We start from the raw sequence: 14,776 nt of genomic DNA on the forward strand, positions 1-14,776 counted from the left end.
ACTATTACATATAGGATGGATAAACAACAAGGTCCTACTGTATAGCACAAAGAACTATATTCAATACCCTATGATAAACCATAATGGAAAAGTACGTAAAAAAGAATGTCTATATGTGTTTAACACTTTGCTGTAAAGCAGCAATTCCTTGTAAATTTTGTAACATTGTAAATTGTAAATCAACTTTGCTTTACAAACATTGTAAATCAACTATGCTTCAATAAAAAACTGAATGAAAAAGAGGAATAGCTGGATAGCTGGGTGATATAGCAAATACAGCAAACTTGTTAATTGTAAGATCTAGGTAATGGTGTTCACTGTACATTTATTTCAACTATTCAGTATGTTCAAAAGTTTTTATAAGGTGTTGGGAGAAAAATGAAGTCTTTCAGCATTTATTAAAGGTTTATTATGTTTATCAGAATATTATTGCAAATTGTATTAAAGTAACCTAGGCATCGGGGATACAGTGATGACCAGGAGACATGGCCCCTGTTGGTACAGCACTCCTTGAAAGAGACAGATACATTAGCAAATGAGGATCACACAGTTAGTGCGGTGTTCTGTGAATATCAAGAGGAACCCATTACATCTTGCCACAGGTATGTGTGCAGTGCTGGTGGTCAGGGAGCTCTTGGGAGAGAAGTCAGCAGAACTCAGCCTTGAATGGCAATGGAACAGAAGTCAGTTCAGGTTGTGGAAAAGGAAGGAATCCCATGAACAAATACTGTGCAGTGTTTGTGCGAGCGGGAGATGGGCTGGGGATGGTCAGCACTGGAGAGCTTGTGTTCAAGCTGAGCAACTGTCGGAATGGCTGAAGGGAAGAAGGGAAGCAACAGGGTCAGGCTTGCTTTCGCTAGATCTCTAGGATGGCTGACTGGAAGGCTTCCCAGAGATGCCTGAGCTGACCTGACCTGTGCAGGTGTTCCCACCAGGAGAGGCACACGTGGTAGGAGGGCTACAGGAGAGGAGCATCAGGATGTAAAGTTAGAGAATTGGAGACGGGAAAAATGAAGGCTAGGTAAGCACATTGCTTACTGTTGGAGGGACTGTGGAGGAGGGGTGATTGCTCAGCCTTGAGCACGTGGACTGTGCGGTGTGGGTGGGACACCCAAGTGGAGCTGCCCCGTTGGCAGCCAGAACTCAGGACAGAGGTGGATACACTGGAATCAAAATAATGAAGTTTGAATCTGCCTTTGAGATTAACAAGGGAGAGGATGGAGAGTGATGACTGAAAGGGATGGGGGTTCCAGTACCTGGAACAATGCCTGGCACACAGGACGTGGATGAAAATGGGAGGAATTATGGGGCAAATGTTCAAGGATGTGCTGAGAAGGGGAAGCTAGTAAAGGTGTGAGGACTAATCAGCTAGGGTGGAGAAGATTAGAGGTCATGTCGTGAGGGAAGGGCTTCAGGAAAGGGAAGATGAGGACTAAAATCTGTTCTTGGCTTTAACAGTTAGGAGGTCACTGGTGGCCAAGTAAAGTCACTCAGTCATGTCTGGCTCTTTGTGACCCCATGGACTATACAGTCCATGGAATTCTCCAGACCAGAATACTGGAGTGGGTAGCCTTTCCCTTCTCCAGAGGATCTTCCCAACCCAGGGATTGAACCCAGGTCTCCCACATTGCAGGCGGATTCTTTACCAGCTGAGCCATCAGGGAAGCCCTGGTGGTCAAGGGATACCTGTAATTTCCCACTCTTAGATGCAGGTGAGGGTGGCGCAAGAGAGCACACGATGAGGAGTGGAAGCAGCAAGACATTTGGAGAAATGTGATACTATGCTCCACTGGAGCCGCGTAGTCTGGGTCAAGGGTAACCGGAAGGCTGTAACTTTTCATCCCACCCATTTCTTCAAGAAAGATGTATAGGGACATCATACCCATTTACTGCTGTGATTTATTACCAAATTAAATCATAATTCATAAATAACTATAAAGAGTAAATTCTCCTTCAATTATGGCTTGGAATCTTGTAGAGAAAAAAACAAATTGTGGCTGAGTAATATCAACCCAGCACTCAAGACCATTTTAAAATTAATTCATACATTTACTCAGTGCCTCTTATGCTTTTAGTCATTGGGTTAAACTGAGCAGAAGTTACCCATAGAAAGAGAGAAGCTGAAATTAGGGGAGAGGAATGCCAACAAAGGTCCGTCTAGTCAAGGCTATGGTTTTTCCAGTAGTCATCCATGGATGTGAGAGTTGGACTATAAAGAATGCTGAGCACCAAAGAATTGATGCTTTTGAACTGTGGTGTTGGAGAAGACACTTGAGAGTCCCTTGGACTGCAAGGAGATCCAACCAGTCCATCCTAAAGGATGGAATCAGTCCTGAATACTCATTGGAAGGACTGTTCAAGCTTAAACTCCAATACTTTGGTCACCTGATGCGAAGAACTGACTCATTTCAAAAGACCCTGATCCTGGGAAAGATTGAAGGTGGGAGGAAAAGGGGACGACAGAGGATGAGAAGGTTGGATGGCATCACTGACTCAGTGGATATGAGTTTGAATAGGCTCCAGGAGCTGGTGATGGACCGGGAGGGCTTGCGTGCTGCGGTTCATGGGGTCGCAAAGCGTTGGACACGGCTGAGCGACTGAACAGAACTGAACTGAATGGTTGGGCAATGAGGTGCCGGGCAGGGCAAACAAGGCCCAGGAATGAAGGGACTGGCCCTGAGCGTGAACCGACACATACTCTGATCAGGATGGTGCTGGGGAAAAGGTGTGCACGTGGGGCCGGAGGAGATAGATGGAGACCATTTTTGATGGTCTTGGTCTTCTGGAAGAAGTAGACATGGTCTTGTGCTGAAAAGTAAGTTGAGGAGGGGCAAGTAATGGCTCGGCAGCTTCAATGAAGGGAGAAAGGGCTGGAATAGTCACTGAGGAGAGATAAATTAAAATAGTTGTTTGTCTACACAGCAGGCCTCCCCGTTAAACTGCAAGTTCCCTGAGGGCAATGCGGTTCTATTCTTACCCCTTGGGCACTTTACTCAACAGTTGAAGACCCATAGGCATTTTGAAAGCTCCATTCACGCTATGGTACATTCATTTTGAGAAATATATTATCCCTTCACATTTTTTTTACAAAGCTGGGCAAAAGTGAACTTTTAAGCCATTTAAGAATTTTTATAAATGTATGCAATTAACTTTTTTCCTACACAGCACGTAGTAGCTCTAACTTAAAAATCCGAATTCTCAAGAAAAAGTGTGAAATTAATTTTCTTAGGATATAATTACGAAGTCAGGAGACCCTATCCAGTCAGTTCACCAAGATATATCAAGAGCATCCTTGTCAAAGTTCTGATAGTTCAAGTTGTATCCTCCAATGATAGGGCAGGATTCCCCTCACAGCTGGTTTCCCATTGGCTCTGAGATGTGGGCGGGGCTACCTATTCCTGCTACTGCCTCTAGCTCCACCCCACCTCATGCAAATGAAGCCAAAGCTCTAGGGAACCCACGTGATTGGTCACGTGACGAACGACGCACAGGCCCCGCCCCCTCTAGTGACGCAATCACCTCAAACTCTCACGAGAGTTTGTAGATGTGGTGAGAGGCTAGCAGGCCAGTTCACTGTGGCAAGAGTGGGGTCAGGGGAGGGGGCTTCAACACAAAACCCCATTCCCACTGCTGAGCCTCCAGTTCAGCTTAAGGCAGGGGCCCAAAGGGGCCTGTGGGTCAGTGCCCAGTAGGGGGTCCCATGCATGCTCTTCTCCCATTGGTTGACTGCATCGGCATGCAAATGAGGGTGCGCGTCACTTCCGGAGGCCAATCGAGCGCCATTTTCTCTTTCTGGCCGAGCTGGGAGGAGGGGACGGGGTCGCGCGGGGTGGCGCGCGCCGAGCGGGGGTCCCGCCGCGCGGGGCGGAGGCGGGCGGGCGCGGGGCCCCAGCGGGCGCGGCCAGACGTGCGAGGGACGCGGCGGCGCTGCGGGCGCCCAGCGGTAGGTAACCCCGGCCCTGCCCGCGGCGACGCCCCTGGCCCGGCCTGCGAAGTCCCGGCGGCGGCCCCGCCCCACCCCGCCCACACCCGGCGGCCCGTGGCCGCCTCCCGAATCCCGCGACGTTCTGCCAGCGCGGGGCTCGTGGCCCGAAGGGCGCCCGTCGTCCCTCCGCGTCACGTGGGCCGGGGTCGAGGGGGGCGGGGATGGGGCCCGGGAGGCGGGGCGGGGGACGGCATCAGGGCGAGGGGAACGCGGGGACAGGGCGGCGGCCGGGGAGGGCCGGGGAGGGCCAGGGAGGGGGCGGGCTGGGAGCCGGAGGGCCGCCCGGAGCGAGCGCGGACGCGGGCCGGGCAGAGCAGAGGCGGGCTCAGCTGCTTGCGTTGTGGCGGGTTTTTTCTTGAGCGCACAGCTGAGAGGAGCCCCAATTCCTTCACCCTGGAGTTCTCGGTGTGAATACTGATGACGTGCAGATGTTGACATTACAGTTGAACTTTTCACATGCCGCCGCTCACCGCGCTTATGTAGAGCGCGCAGAATTTCTCCTGACTCTTGGCTTGGGAACGTCGAAAATAGTAGCCGCCAGTTTTAACTGAACAGTAGCTAAATAATTAAATGTTTAAAGTATTTTCTTTGAATTTGAATGGGAGGCTTGCCGGAATGCTCTTAAAACTCTTTATAATTGAATGGAATGGGTAATGGCAGCCTCTTGAGACTTGGAGGACTCTTGTGTGTGGTGATTTATGATGCAGATGGGCAAGTGCTTGAGGGCACCAGCGAGCCCCACAAGGCTCAGCACGCACGTGGGACCGGGAGTCGGGAGGAGCGCTCTGGAGGAGAGGACCACGTAAAAAGTGCGAGTTGAGGAAAGCGCGTGTTCGGCTTTGGTTGGAAGTCAAGTAATGCTTGTTTAGACATACATGTTTACAAATATGTGTAACTTGTTATTGGGGATGTAGCCATGTTATGAACGAACTTTGATATTCTAGTTGTAATTGGGAAGTTTGTTGAGACAGTGGTCTTTAGACATGGAAGTGACCTATCTGTGTGTCCTAAGGGTATTGATGCTAGTCTGGAGGGGGACTGGAGTTGGGAGGAGATAGGCTCACTCGTCTGACTGAGCAGTGGTAAGGATGTGAGAGCTGGTTTTAGAGTTAGGAATTGAAGATGGGTGTCGGGAGAGGATGGGGAAGGAAATGGCAACTCATTCCCATATTGCCTGAAGAATTCTATGGACAGAGAAGCCTGGTGGGCTGTAGTCTGTGGGGTCGCAAAGAGGCAGACACGACTGAGCAACTCACACACACAGAATTCTTGTAACCACTCTACCTTCCTCTCCCGTAGTGAGTGAGTGAAAGTCGTGTCCGACTCTGTGACGCCATGGACTGTAGCCTGCCAGGCTCCTCTGTCCATGGAATTCTCCAGGCAAGAATACTGGAGTGGGTAGCCATTCCCTTCTCCCGGGCATCTTCCTGACCCGGGGATGGAACCCAGATTCTTTACCGTGTGAGCTACCAGGGAAGATATCTATCTATCTGAAGATATCTGGGACACCTTTTTAATTTGATCCAAGTTTGCAATATGTTCCTGGTGAATTTATGGTTGTAGTCACTTTGAGTGGTCACACCCCAATATTCTGCTGTGGCTGCCACACCGGTTATCACAGACCTCTTGGCAGTGTGTTACAAGAAGGTCATTGAATCATGAGGACTTGCTGAAGGAGCCTGTCTGAGAAGGGATCTTCCTGTGTTTGAACCCAGACCTTTGATTCTTGCTTTCATGTATAAATATCATGTGTTTTTAAAGTTACTTAAAAAGAAACAACTAAACCCTGTATTTGATCAGTTTCAGCATTTCATTTATATTTTTTGGAGCTTGTTGTTCAGTCATTAAGTCATGTCTGACTCTGCCAACACCGCGCCCCACCCCCCCACCCCCTCCCACCCCCCCCACCCTCCCCCCCAGCACCAGGACTGCAGGATTCCAGTCTCCTCTGTCCTCCACTGTCTCCAAGAGATTGCTCAGATTCAGTCCATTGAGTCAGTGATGCTATCTGTAACCATCTCATTCTCTGCCACCCTCTTCTTTTGCATTCAGTCTTTCTGTAGCATCAGTGTTTTATCCAGTGAGTCAGCTCTTAACATCAGGTGGCCAAAGTATTGGAGCTTCAGCATCAGTCCTTCTGGTGCATATTCAGGGTTGATTTCCTTTAGGATGGACCGGTTTGATCTCTCAGTCCAAGGGACTCTAAAGAGTCTTCTTCAGCACCACAATTCAAAAGCATCAATTTTTTGGTGCTCAGCTTTCTTTATGGTCCAGCTCTCACATCCGTGCATGACTACTGGAAAAACAGTAGCTTTGACTATACAGACCTTTGTCGGCAAAGTGATGTCTTTACTTGTTAATACTGTCTAGGTTTGTCATAGGTTTCCTTCCAAGGAGCAAGTGTCTTTTAATTTCATGGCTGCAGTCACTGTCAGCAGTGATTTTGGAGCTGAAGAAAATAAAATCTGTGACTGCTTCCACTGGATGCCATGATCCTAGTTTTTTGGATGTTGCATTTTAAGTTTTTGGAGTTAGATAATAGCAAACTCACAGTCTTACGTTCTAAGTGCTGTTCTTACATTAAATGAATTTTCTTCCTCAAAACTACTTCTCAGAGTCGGTTGTGCAGTCCCTGTTGTACAGAAAAAACAGGCCCTTGGATTAAGTAACTTGCTAAAGATCACATAACTAGGAGTTAACTGTGGAGTTTACTTGAACTCAGGCAGTGTAGCTCCAGAGTCTTGCTTGGGAGATCATTGTTCTGGATTGTTTTGCAAGTGAAATTGTTTCAGAACTTAGATTTCACAGGAACTTAAAAGAAAGTTCTATGACTTAAAAAATTACTGTTTATTACCAGAATGACATTTTTTACAGTGTATTTTTTGATAATGGGGTATTCTTAAATGATCGTGATACTAAAAAGCAACAAAAACCCTTTAAGTGCCTCTTTGGAAAATAATATTTTCTTTTGCTGCTGCTGCTAAGTTGCTTGTCATGTCCGACTCTGTGCGACCCCATAGACAGCAGCCCACCAGGCTCCCCCGTCCCTGGGATTCTCCAGGCAAGAACACTGAAGTGGGTTGCCATTTCCTTCTCCAATGCATGAAAGTGAAAAGTGAAAGTGAAGTCGCTCAGTCGCGTCCAACTTTTAGCGACCCCATGGACTGCAGCCTACCAGGCTCCTCCGTCCATGGGATTTTCCAGGCAAGAGTACTGGAGTGGGATGCAATTGCCTTCTCCGATTTTCTTTTGCATTTTAATGCGATTTTTGGTAAATTCATGTCTACCACACACTGTGAAATTAAAGGTAATTTACTGTGGGACTTTGCTGATAATAGAGTAGATAAGAATCTGCCTGCCAGTGCAGGGAACACAGGTTCGATCCCTGATCCAATATTCCAGAAGCTGCTGTGCGGCTAATATGCCCATGAGCCACAACTTCTGAACCTGCATGGTGCAGCTGCATGCTGCAACTACTGAAGCCTGTGCGCTTAGAGCCCGTGCTCTGCAACAAGAGAAACCCCGCTCCTTGCAACTAGAGAAAGCATGTGTGCAGCAGCAAGCACCAAGCACAGCTGAAAATAATAGTAAAATACAAAAGAAAAGAATAATTGACTGTGACCTAAACGTGGTAGATAGTACAGCTGCATTACCCTGCTGTTTCCTAATGGTGAAAATACAGATTTAATTACTAAGAATATATAGAGAATAGCATCAGTAAAGGATCTATAGATATGGAAGCATTAAGCAACTTCTTTTCCAGTTAATTAATCTACTCCGCCTTTTGTGTAGAATCTTGCATCTCTTAGAGAATGGATAAATTATGGTAAAAGTCAGCTTTTTCCCCCAAAGTGATTGGCAACAGTAGACCAAGGATCTTGATAGAACTTCTGTGATTTATCTGTCTTTTGTTTTATTATGTTTACTTGGTTTCCCTAAAACAGTAAATGCTATAAACAGGAGACTTTTTCTTTAAATTAAGAATGGACCTGTGTACTTGTTTTGAGGGAGGGAACCACAGTAACAATGATGAGGGAATGGGAGCGTGGACAGTTGAGAATAAAAAGCTCCTATTCTGCAGGTTCACGAAGACTTTGGCCCTTCTCCCAAGCCTTGAACAAGTACCTGCAGAGCCCTTTAAAACTTGCCTGATCACTGGAAGCCTCTTCAGCGCCTTCCTCCTGAGAGTTGGCCTGTCAGGAACAGCTTGGGAACCATCCTGTGAAATGTGGCCAATCCCTGTACTACTGTTTCTCAACTGTGATAAGATCAGCACTTGCTATGTGAGGCCAGATTTCTTTGCAAGCAATACATTTAGCTTCTTTGTTTTAGATATAGGTGGATGATGGTCTTAACCTTGGGCAGTCCTATTTATCAGCCAGCTTTTGGGAAAGAAGTGCTCCGGGAACTCTAAGGAGGACAGACCAGCACGTCTGGTGGAGTGAGTGGAAAAGGTGAAGGGAAGTTTCTGTTGAGGCTGCTCTGGCCAGAGAAGCCAGTCTGGGCTTGAAAGTGACGCTGTGCTTAATTTTTAAGAATGCTCCCACAAGGTTCTTGACAACTTGCCTTTTAAATTATGCTTTTGAAGCCTAGAACCCAGTTCTGTGCATTTTATTGTTACTGATTTTATTATTTTAAAACTTTACTTGCTATGATTTTTGTATCTTCTGGTTCTAAAATGCTAAATGATCCTTCAAACTCGCTTTCTACTGAACCTGAAATATAATTTTTACAAAGGTAACTTGTCTGAAAAATGTACCCATTCCAAATTGGCTTCTCGATACTTCACATTTTCTTATTACCGGGGAAAAGTTCTTTCCACTGTTAGCTCAATGCCCCTTTCATGTCTCGTTTTATTCCAGTCCATGTTTTCAGTTTTACTTACCTTTTGCCAAATACATTCAGATACTCCTTTACCTCAGTGATTTTTTGATGCTGATCTATTTACTTTGAATGTCTCGAACTCCAACTCACCAATCCTCTACAGCCTGTCCATTTTGAACCTCTGTGATAGGCCCAGATGTGCAGAGAAACATGATTCCTGCCCTGAAGATGTTTAGTTCAAAAGGGGAAATAGGTATATAAGGAAATAATTACAACGTAGTGAGGTGAGTGCAATGAAATAAGTATAAACTGGCCATTCTGGGGGTTCTTAGAAGGGGTTCCAAGCTTATCCTTGAGGGAGGAGGAGTTGTAAAAGGGTTTAGAAGTGGAATTTCCAACTCAGAGAAATTGTTTAAAAATCTTGGGAGATACTGCCAGTCGATGTGTAAACATGGAGAAATTAATGTTTTTCTACTTAACCTCACTACCAGTCAGTTCATTTCAGTTCAGTTCAGTCGCTCAGTCATGTCTGACACTTTGTAACCCGGTGGACTGTAGCACACCAAGCTTCCCTGTCCATCGCCAACTCCCGGAGCTTGCTCAAACTCATGTCTATCGAGTCGGTGATGCCACTACCAATGGATATTATCAATCTTTAAGTTATTGTTTTGATAATTTGAAAATTGGCGTTATTTTACCTGACATTTCTTTAACTCAAATTTAACTGATTTTGTTTGTAGTTTTTATAGTTTGTGCATTAAAACCTTTTTTGAAATAGTTTCAGATTTAAAGAAAGTTGCTGGTGTAGTACAAAGAACTTCCCCTGAATCATTTGAAGCTAAGTTGCCAGAAAAGATGCCAGATGACTCCAATATTGTCCATTTCCTACAATAAGGACATTCTACATACCCAGAACACAACCATCAAAATCAGAAAATCAATGCATTGTTAGCATTTGATCCTCAACCCACATTGAAGTTTTGCCAATTGTTCCAGAAACATCATTTATAGTAAAGAATCTAGTTAGAATTACACATTGTATTTAATTTTCTTTAGTCTCTCACAATCTGAAACAGTTCCTTAGTTTTTCCTCGCACTTTCTTTGTCTAAGTATTGTTGTTGTTCATTTACTAAGTAGTGTCCAACTCTTTGCGACCTCATGGTCTGCAGCACACCAGGCTTCCCTGTCCTACACTGTGTCCCAGAGCTTGCTCAAACTCATGTCCATCGAGTCAGTGATGCCATCCAACCATCTTAGCCTCTGTCGTCCCTTTCTCCTCCTGCCTTCAGTCTTTCCCAGCATCAAGGTCTTTTCCAGTGAGTCAACTCTTCATATCAGGTGGCCAAAGTATTGGACTTTCAGCTTCAACATCAGTCCTTCCAATTCAGTGTTGATTTCCTTTAAGATTGACTGGTTTGATCTCCTTGCTGTCGAAGAGACTCTCAACAGTCTTTTCCTATAGTTGAAAAGCATCAATTCTTCGGTGCTCAGCTGTTTTTATGGTCCAAGTCTCACATCCATACATGACTACTGGAAAAACCATAGCTTTGACTATGGACCTTTGTCGTCAAGTGATGTCTCTGCTTTTTAATGTGCTGTCTAGGTTTGTCATAGCTTTCCTTCCAAGGAGCAAGTGTCTTAATTTCATGGCTGCAGTCACTGTCCATGGTGATTTTGGAGCCCAAGAAAATAAAATCTGCAGCTATTTCCACTTTCCCCCCATCTATTTACCATGAAGTGATGGGACCAGATGCCATGGTCTTAGTTTTTAGAACATTGAGTTTTAAGCCAGCTTTTTCACTTTTCCCCTTTCACTCTCAACAAGAGGCTCTTTAGTTGCTCTTCCCTTTCTGTCATTAGAGTGGTATCTGCATATCTGAAGTTATGATATTTCTCCCTGCAATCTGGATTCCGGCTTGTGAGTCATCCAGCCTGGCATTTCCCATGATGTACTCTGTTTGTTGGAAGGATTGCTGCTGAAAGCTGAAGCTCCAATACTTTGGCCTCCTCCTTTGAAGAGCCGACTCATTGTAAACAACCCTGATGCTGGGTTGTTTGATTGAGATTGAGGGCAAGAGGAGAAGGGGATGACAGAGGATGAGATGGTTGGATGGCATCACTGACTCAATGGACATGAGTTTGAATAAACTCTGTGAGATAGTGAAAGACAGGGAAGCCTGGTGTACTGCAAACAATGGGGTCGCAAAGAGTCAGACATGACTTAGGGACTGAACAACAACAACTCGGCATATAAGTTATATAAGCAGGGTGATGATACACAGCCTTGTTTTACTCCTTTCCCAAGAACCAGTACATTTTTCCATGTCCAGTTCTAACTGTTGCTACTTGTCCTGCATATAGACTTCTCAGCAGACAGGTAAAGTAGTCTGGTGTTCCCATCTCTTTAAGAAGTATAATTAGTTGATTTTTAGTAAATTTATAGAATTGTGCAACCAACAACACAATCTAGTATTAGAACATTTCCAGCACTTTCCCCCAAAACTATCCATGTGCGGTTACCCACAGCTGACCACTAATCTACCTTCTATCTCTGTAGATTTCTCCTGGACGTTTCATATAAATGGAGTCAGACAATATGAGGACTTTGCATCTGTTCTTTGACTTAGCATCATGTTTTTGAGATACTGATTCATGCTGTTGTGTGCATCAGTGCCTGGTTATATTTATTGTCGTAGTGTTTCATGGTATGAAGATGTCACGTTTTGCTCATCTGTTCACCATTTGATGGACACTTGGATTGTTTCCACAGTTTGGCTATTATGAATGGTGCTCTTGTATCATCTGGATACTTCTGAAGTTTACAAGGAATTTTGTCTCTTAATTGGATGTCTTCCAGACTTCCGTGAATTACTCTTTTCCCCTTGGTTATTAATGAGTATTTTGTGGGGAGGTGCTTGGAAATGATATAAAATACCCTGTTCTTGACTAAACTTTAAATTGAATTATTTTTGTTATCATGAACTTGAGTTTATGTTCTAGTGGGTTATATTTTGATAACTGTTTCTGAATACCAAACCACCCTAAAACTTCGTGGAGTGAAACATTTTATATAAAAATTCAGTAATTCTTCAGGTGGGAGCAAGGGGAGATGGCTCATTTATGTTCCACAATGTCTGGGGCCTCACCTGAGAAAACTCAAAAGACTTGGGGTGAGTGGACAGCTGCAGGCTGTAAGAGCATCTTCACTCTCATGTCCAGTGGTTGATGTAGAGCCTTTCCATGTGGGCTGGTTGAGCTTCTTGCAATAAGGAGTCTAGAGTCCAAGAGTAATGGTACCCTCAGGGCAAGGAAAGTGTGTGGCGTTTTGTGGTCTAGCCTGGGCATTCACATGGCCATGCTTTATTGGTCGAGGGAGCTGCCGAGTTCTGTCCAGGTTCAAGGAGTGGGAGTGTAGATGCCCCTCCTGCTTGGGAGGAGTGTCACGGACATGTTTTGAGGAAAGCATTTGGGATGGGCGATACGGAGACATTATCTTTGGAAACTTCAGGGCCGCAGGTTATAGTCTGTTACTGTCATTTATTTGGTACCCACATTGTCCCATATTTGGCTTGTGGAAACTTCTTCAAGCTGACTTCTTTTGAGTACTTTTGACATGTCTCCCCGTTTTCTGAGCAACGCGTTTATTTTCTGGCAGAAGACATTCTAGGATCATTTTGTCTCTTCCGTGCTCCAGCCCTGAAATCAGCCATTTTTCCAAGGAGCCCTGCTTCCTTTTAAGGGAAAGTGATATTTAGAAAGGAAGATTTGAGCTCAAGGCGTGGTCTGCTACTGGTGTGTAACTACTTCCAGGCTCTTGCAGTGGCCTGAGCTGTACAATATACACAAACACATTAACAAATATATATTTTTAGAATCCATATTTATTACAGATTATAAAGTCACAGCTGTACCTTTTATCCTGGTCAGCTACCACAGGATTTATTTTAATCTTATGCCTTTTCAGATATTTTAAAAGCAGAGTTGGTGGTGGTTTAGTTGCTAAGACGTGTCCAACTCTTGCGACCCTATGGATTATAGCCCACCAGACTCCTCTGTCCATGGGATTCTCCAGGCAAGAATACTGGAGTGGGGGGCCATTTCCTTCTCCAGGGGATCGTCCCAACTCAGGAATCAAACCTGGGTCTCCTGCATTGTAGGCAAGTTCTTTACCAACTGATCTACTAGAAAAGCCCAAAAGCAGCGTTACTGAGACGTAATTTACATTCCGTACAGTTCATCTGCTTAAAGTGTACAGTCAGTGGTTTTTATTTAGTACATTCACAGAGTTGTGCATAACATCACCACAGTGGATTTAGGACATTGTCACTGTTCCAGAAAGAAACCGAAGCCATCACCTTCCATTCTCCTCAGCCCTAAGCAACCAATGTTCTCCTTTTTGTCTCTGTAAATTTTGTCTATTCTGGACATTTCCTATCAGTTGAATCATATAATATGTGGTCCTTTGTGTCTGATGCCTTTCACTTAGAATATTTCCCAAGGGTTATCAGTGTAACATGCATCAGTACTTCACTTTTTATGGCCAAATAATATTCCATTCTTCGGATACACCACATTTTATGTATCTATCAGTTGATGGACATTTGCGCTTTTTAGTTTTTGACTGTTATAAGTAATGGTGCTGTGAACATTCTTGTGCAGGCTTTTGTTTGGATGCAGGTTTTTTATTTCTCTCAAGTGGTATTGCTGGTTCATATGGTACTTACATGTTTAATCCTTTGAGGACCTGCTGGACTTTCCCAGACCAGCTGCACCATTTTTCTGCTATTAATACCAGCAGTGTATGGGGGATCCACTTTCTTCACATCCATGCCACTATTACTGCTACTTGTTTTAAAATTGACAGCCATTCTAGTTGGTGTGATGAGTTATCTCATGATGGTTTCTGTTTGCTTTTCCCCGTAGCTAATGTTGCCTAGCATATTCTTAAGTGCTTAATAGCCATTTGTATATTGTCTTTGTAGAAATATCCAGATCCTTTTCCTGTTTTTAAGTTGGCATATTTGTCCTTTAATTATTGTCATCGGAGATTTTTTTATATATTCTAGATATAAATTCCTTATCAGAAATAAGATTTACAAATGTTTTCTCCCATGTTGTGGATTCTCTTTTCATTTTTTTGATGGTTTCCTTTGAAGCATGTACGCTTTTCATTTTGATGAAGTCCAACTTAGCTACTTTTTCTCTTGTTCCTAGTGCTTTATGATATCATATCTGAGAACCTGTTGCCAAGTCCAATGTCATGAAAATTTATGCCTGTGTTATCTTCTGAGAGTTTTAAAGTTTTCACTTGTGCATGGATGTATAGGACTCATTTTGAATTAATTTTTGTGTATACTAATAGGAAAGAATCCAACTTATTCTTTGATTGTGGAAATCTAATTGTCCCAGAATAATTTGTTGAAAATTACTCTGCTTTCTTTACCTACCCTGTTTTTAAAAATTTTATGCACATACATGTGTATGTGTGTATATATGGATGTGTGCTAAGTTGCTTCAGTTGTGTCCGGCTCTTTTTGACCCTATGGACTATAGCCCACCAGGCTCCTCTGTCCATGGGATTCTCCAGACAAGAATACTGGAGTGGGCTGCCATGCCCTCCTTCAGGGGATCTTCCTGACCCAGGGAACGAACCCATGTCTCTTATGTCTCCTGCATTGGTAGGCGGGTTCTTTACCAGTAGCGCTGTGTGTGTGTGTGTGTGTGTGTGTGTGTGTGTACACTTATTATAATTTTGTTTTCTTTCCTTTAAAGGAAAATTTCAAAAATGTTTCAAATTCCCGTGGAGAATCTTGACAACATCAGGAAGGTACGGAAAAAGGTGAAAAGCATTCTTGTGGACATTGGGCTTGACAGCTGCAAGGAGCTGCTGAAGGTAAGAGGACACGTGTAATGGATGAAGAGAAGACAGTAACCGCGGAAGCCCTGGGCTGAGGGGGACTCTTTGA

The 14,776-nt window shown here is 44.3% G+C and overlaps 1 protein-coding gene across 1 annotated transcript in view; it reads left to right on the forward strand.

Annotated features, from left to right (window-relative positions):
• The first annotated feature begins 3,800 nt into the window (after positions 1 to 3,800).
• ADNP2 (ADNP homeobox 2) overlaps positions 3,801 to 14,776 on the forward strand; it is a 34,203-nt gene continuing 23,227 nt past the window's right edge. Inside the window, exons 1-2 of the mRNA XM_025273662.3 lie at positions 3,801 to 3,943; positions 14,583 to 14,703. Coding sequence (XP_025129447.3) covers positions 14,596 to 14,703 — 108 coding nt within the window. The 5' untranslated portion in view covers positions 3,801 to 3,943; positions 14,583 to 14,595. The remainder of the gene's footprint in view (positions 3,944 to 14,582; positions 14,704 to 14,776) is intronic.

This window comes from Bubalus bubalis, chromosome 22 (genome assembly GCF_019923935.1).
Source record: "Bubalus bubalis isolate 160015118507 breed Murrah chromosome 22, NDDB_SH_1, whole genome shotgun sequence".
NCBI lineage: Eukaryota > Metazoa > Chordata > Mammalia > Artiodactyla > Bovidae > Bubalus > Bubalus bubalis.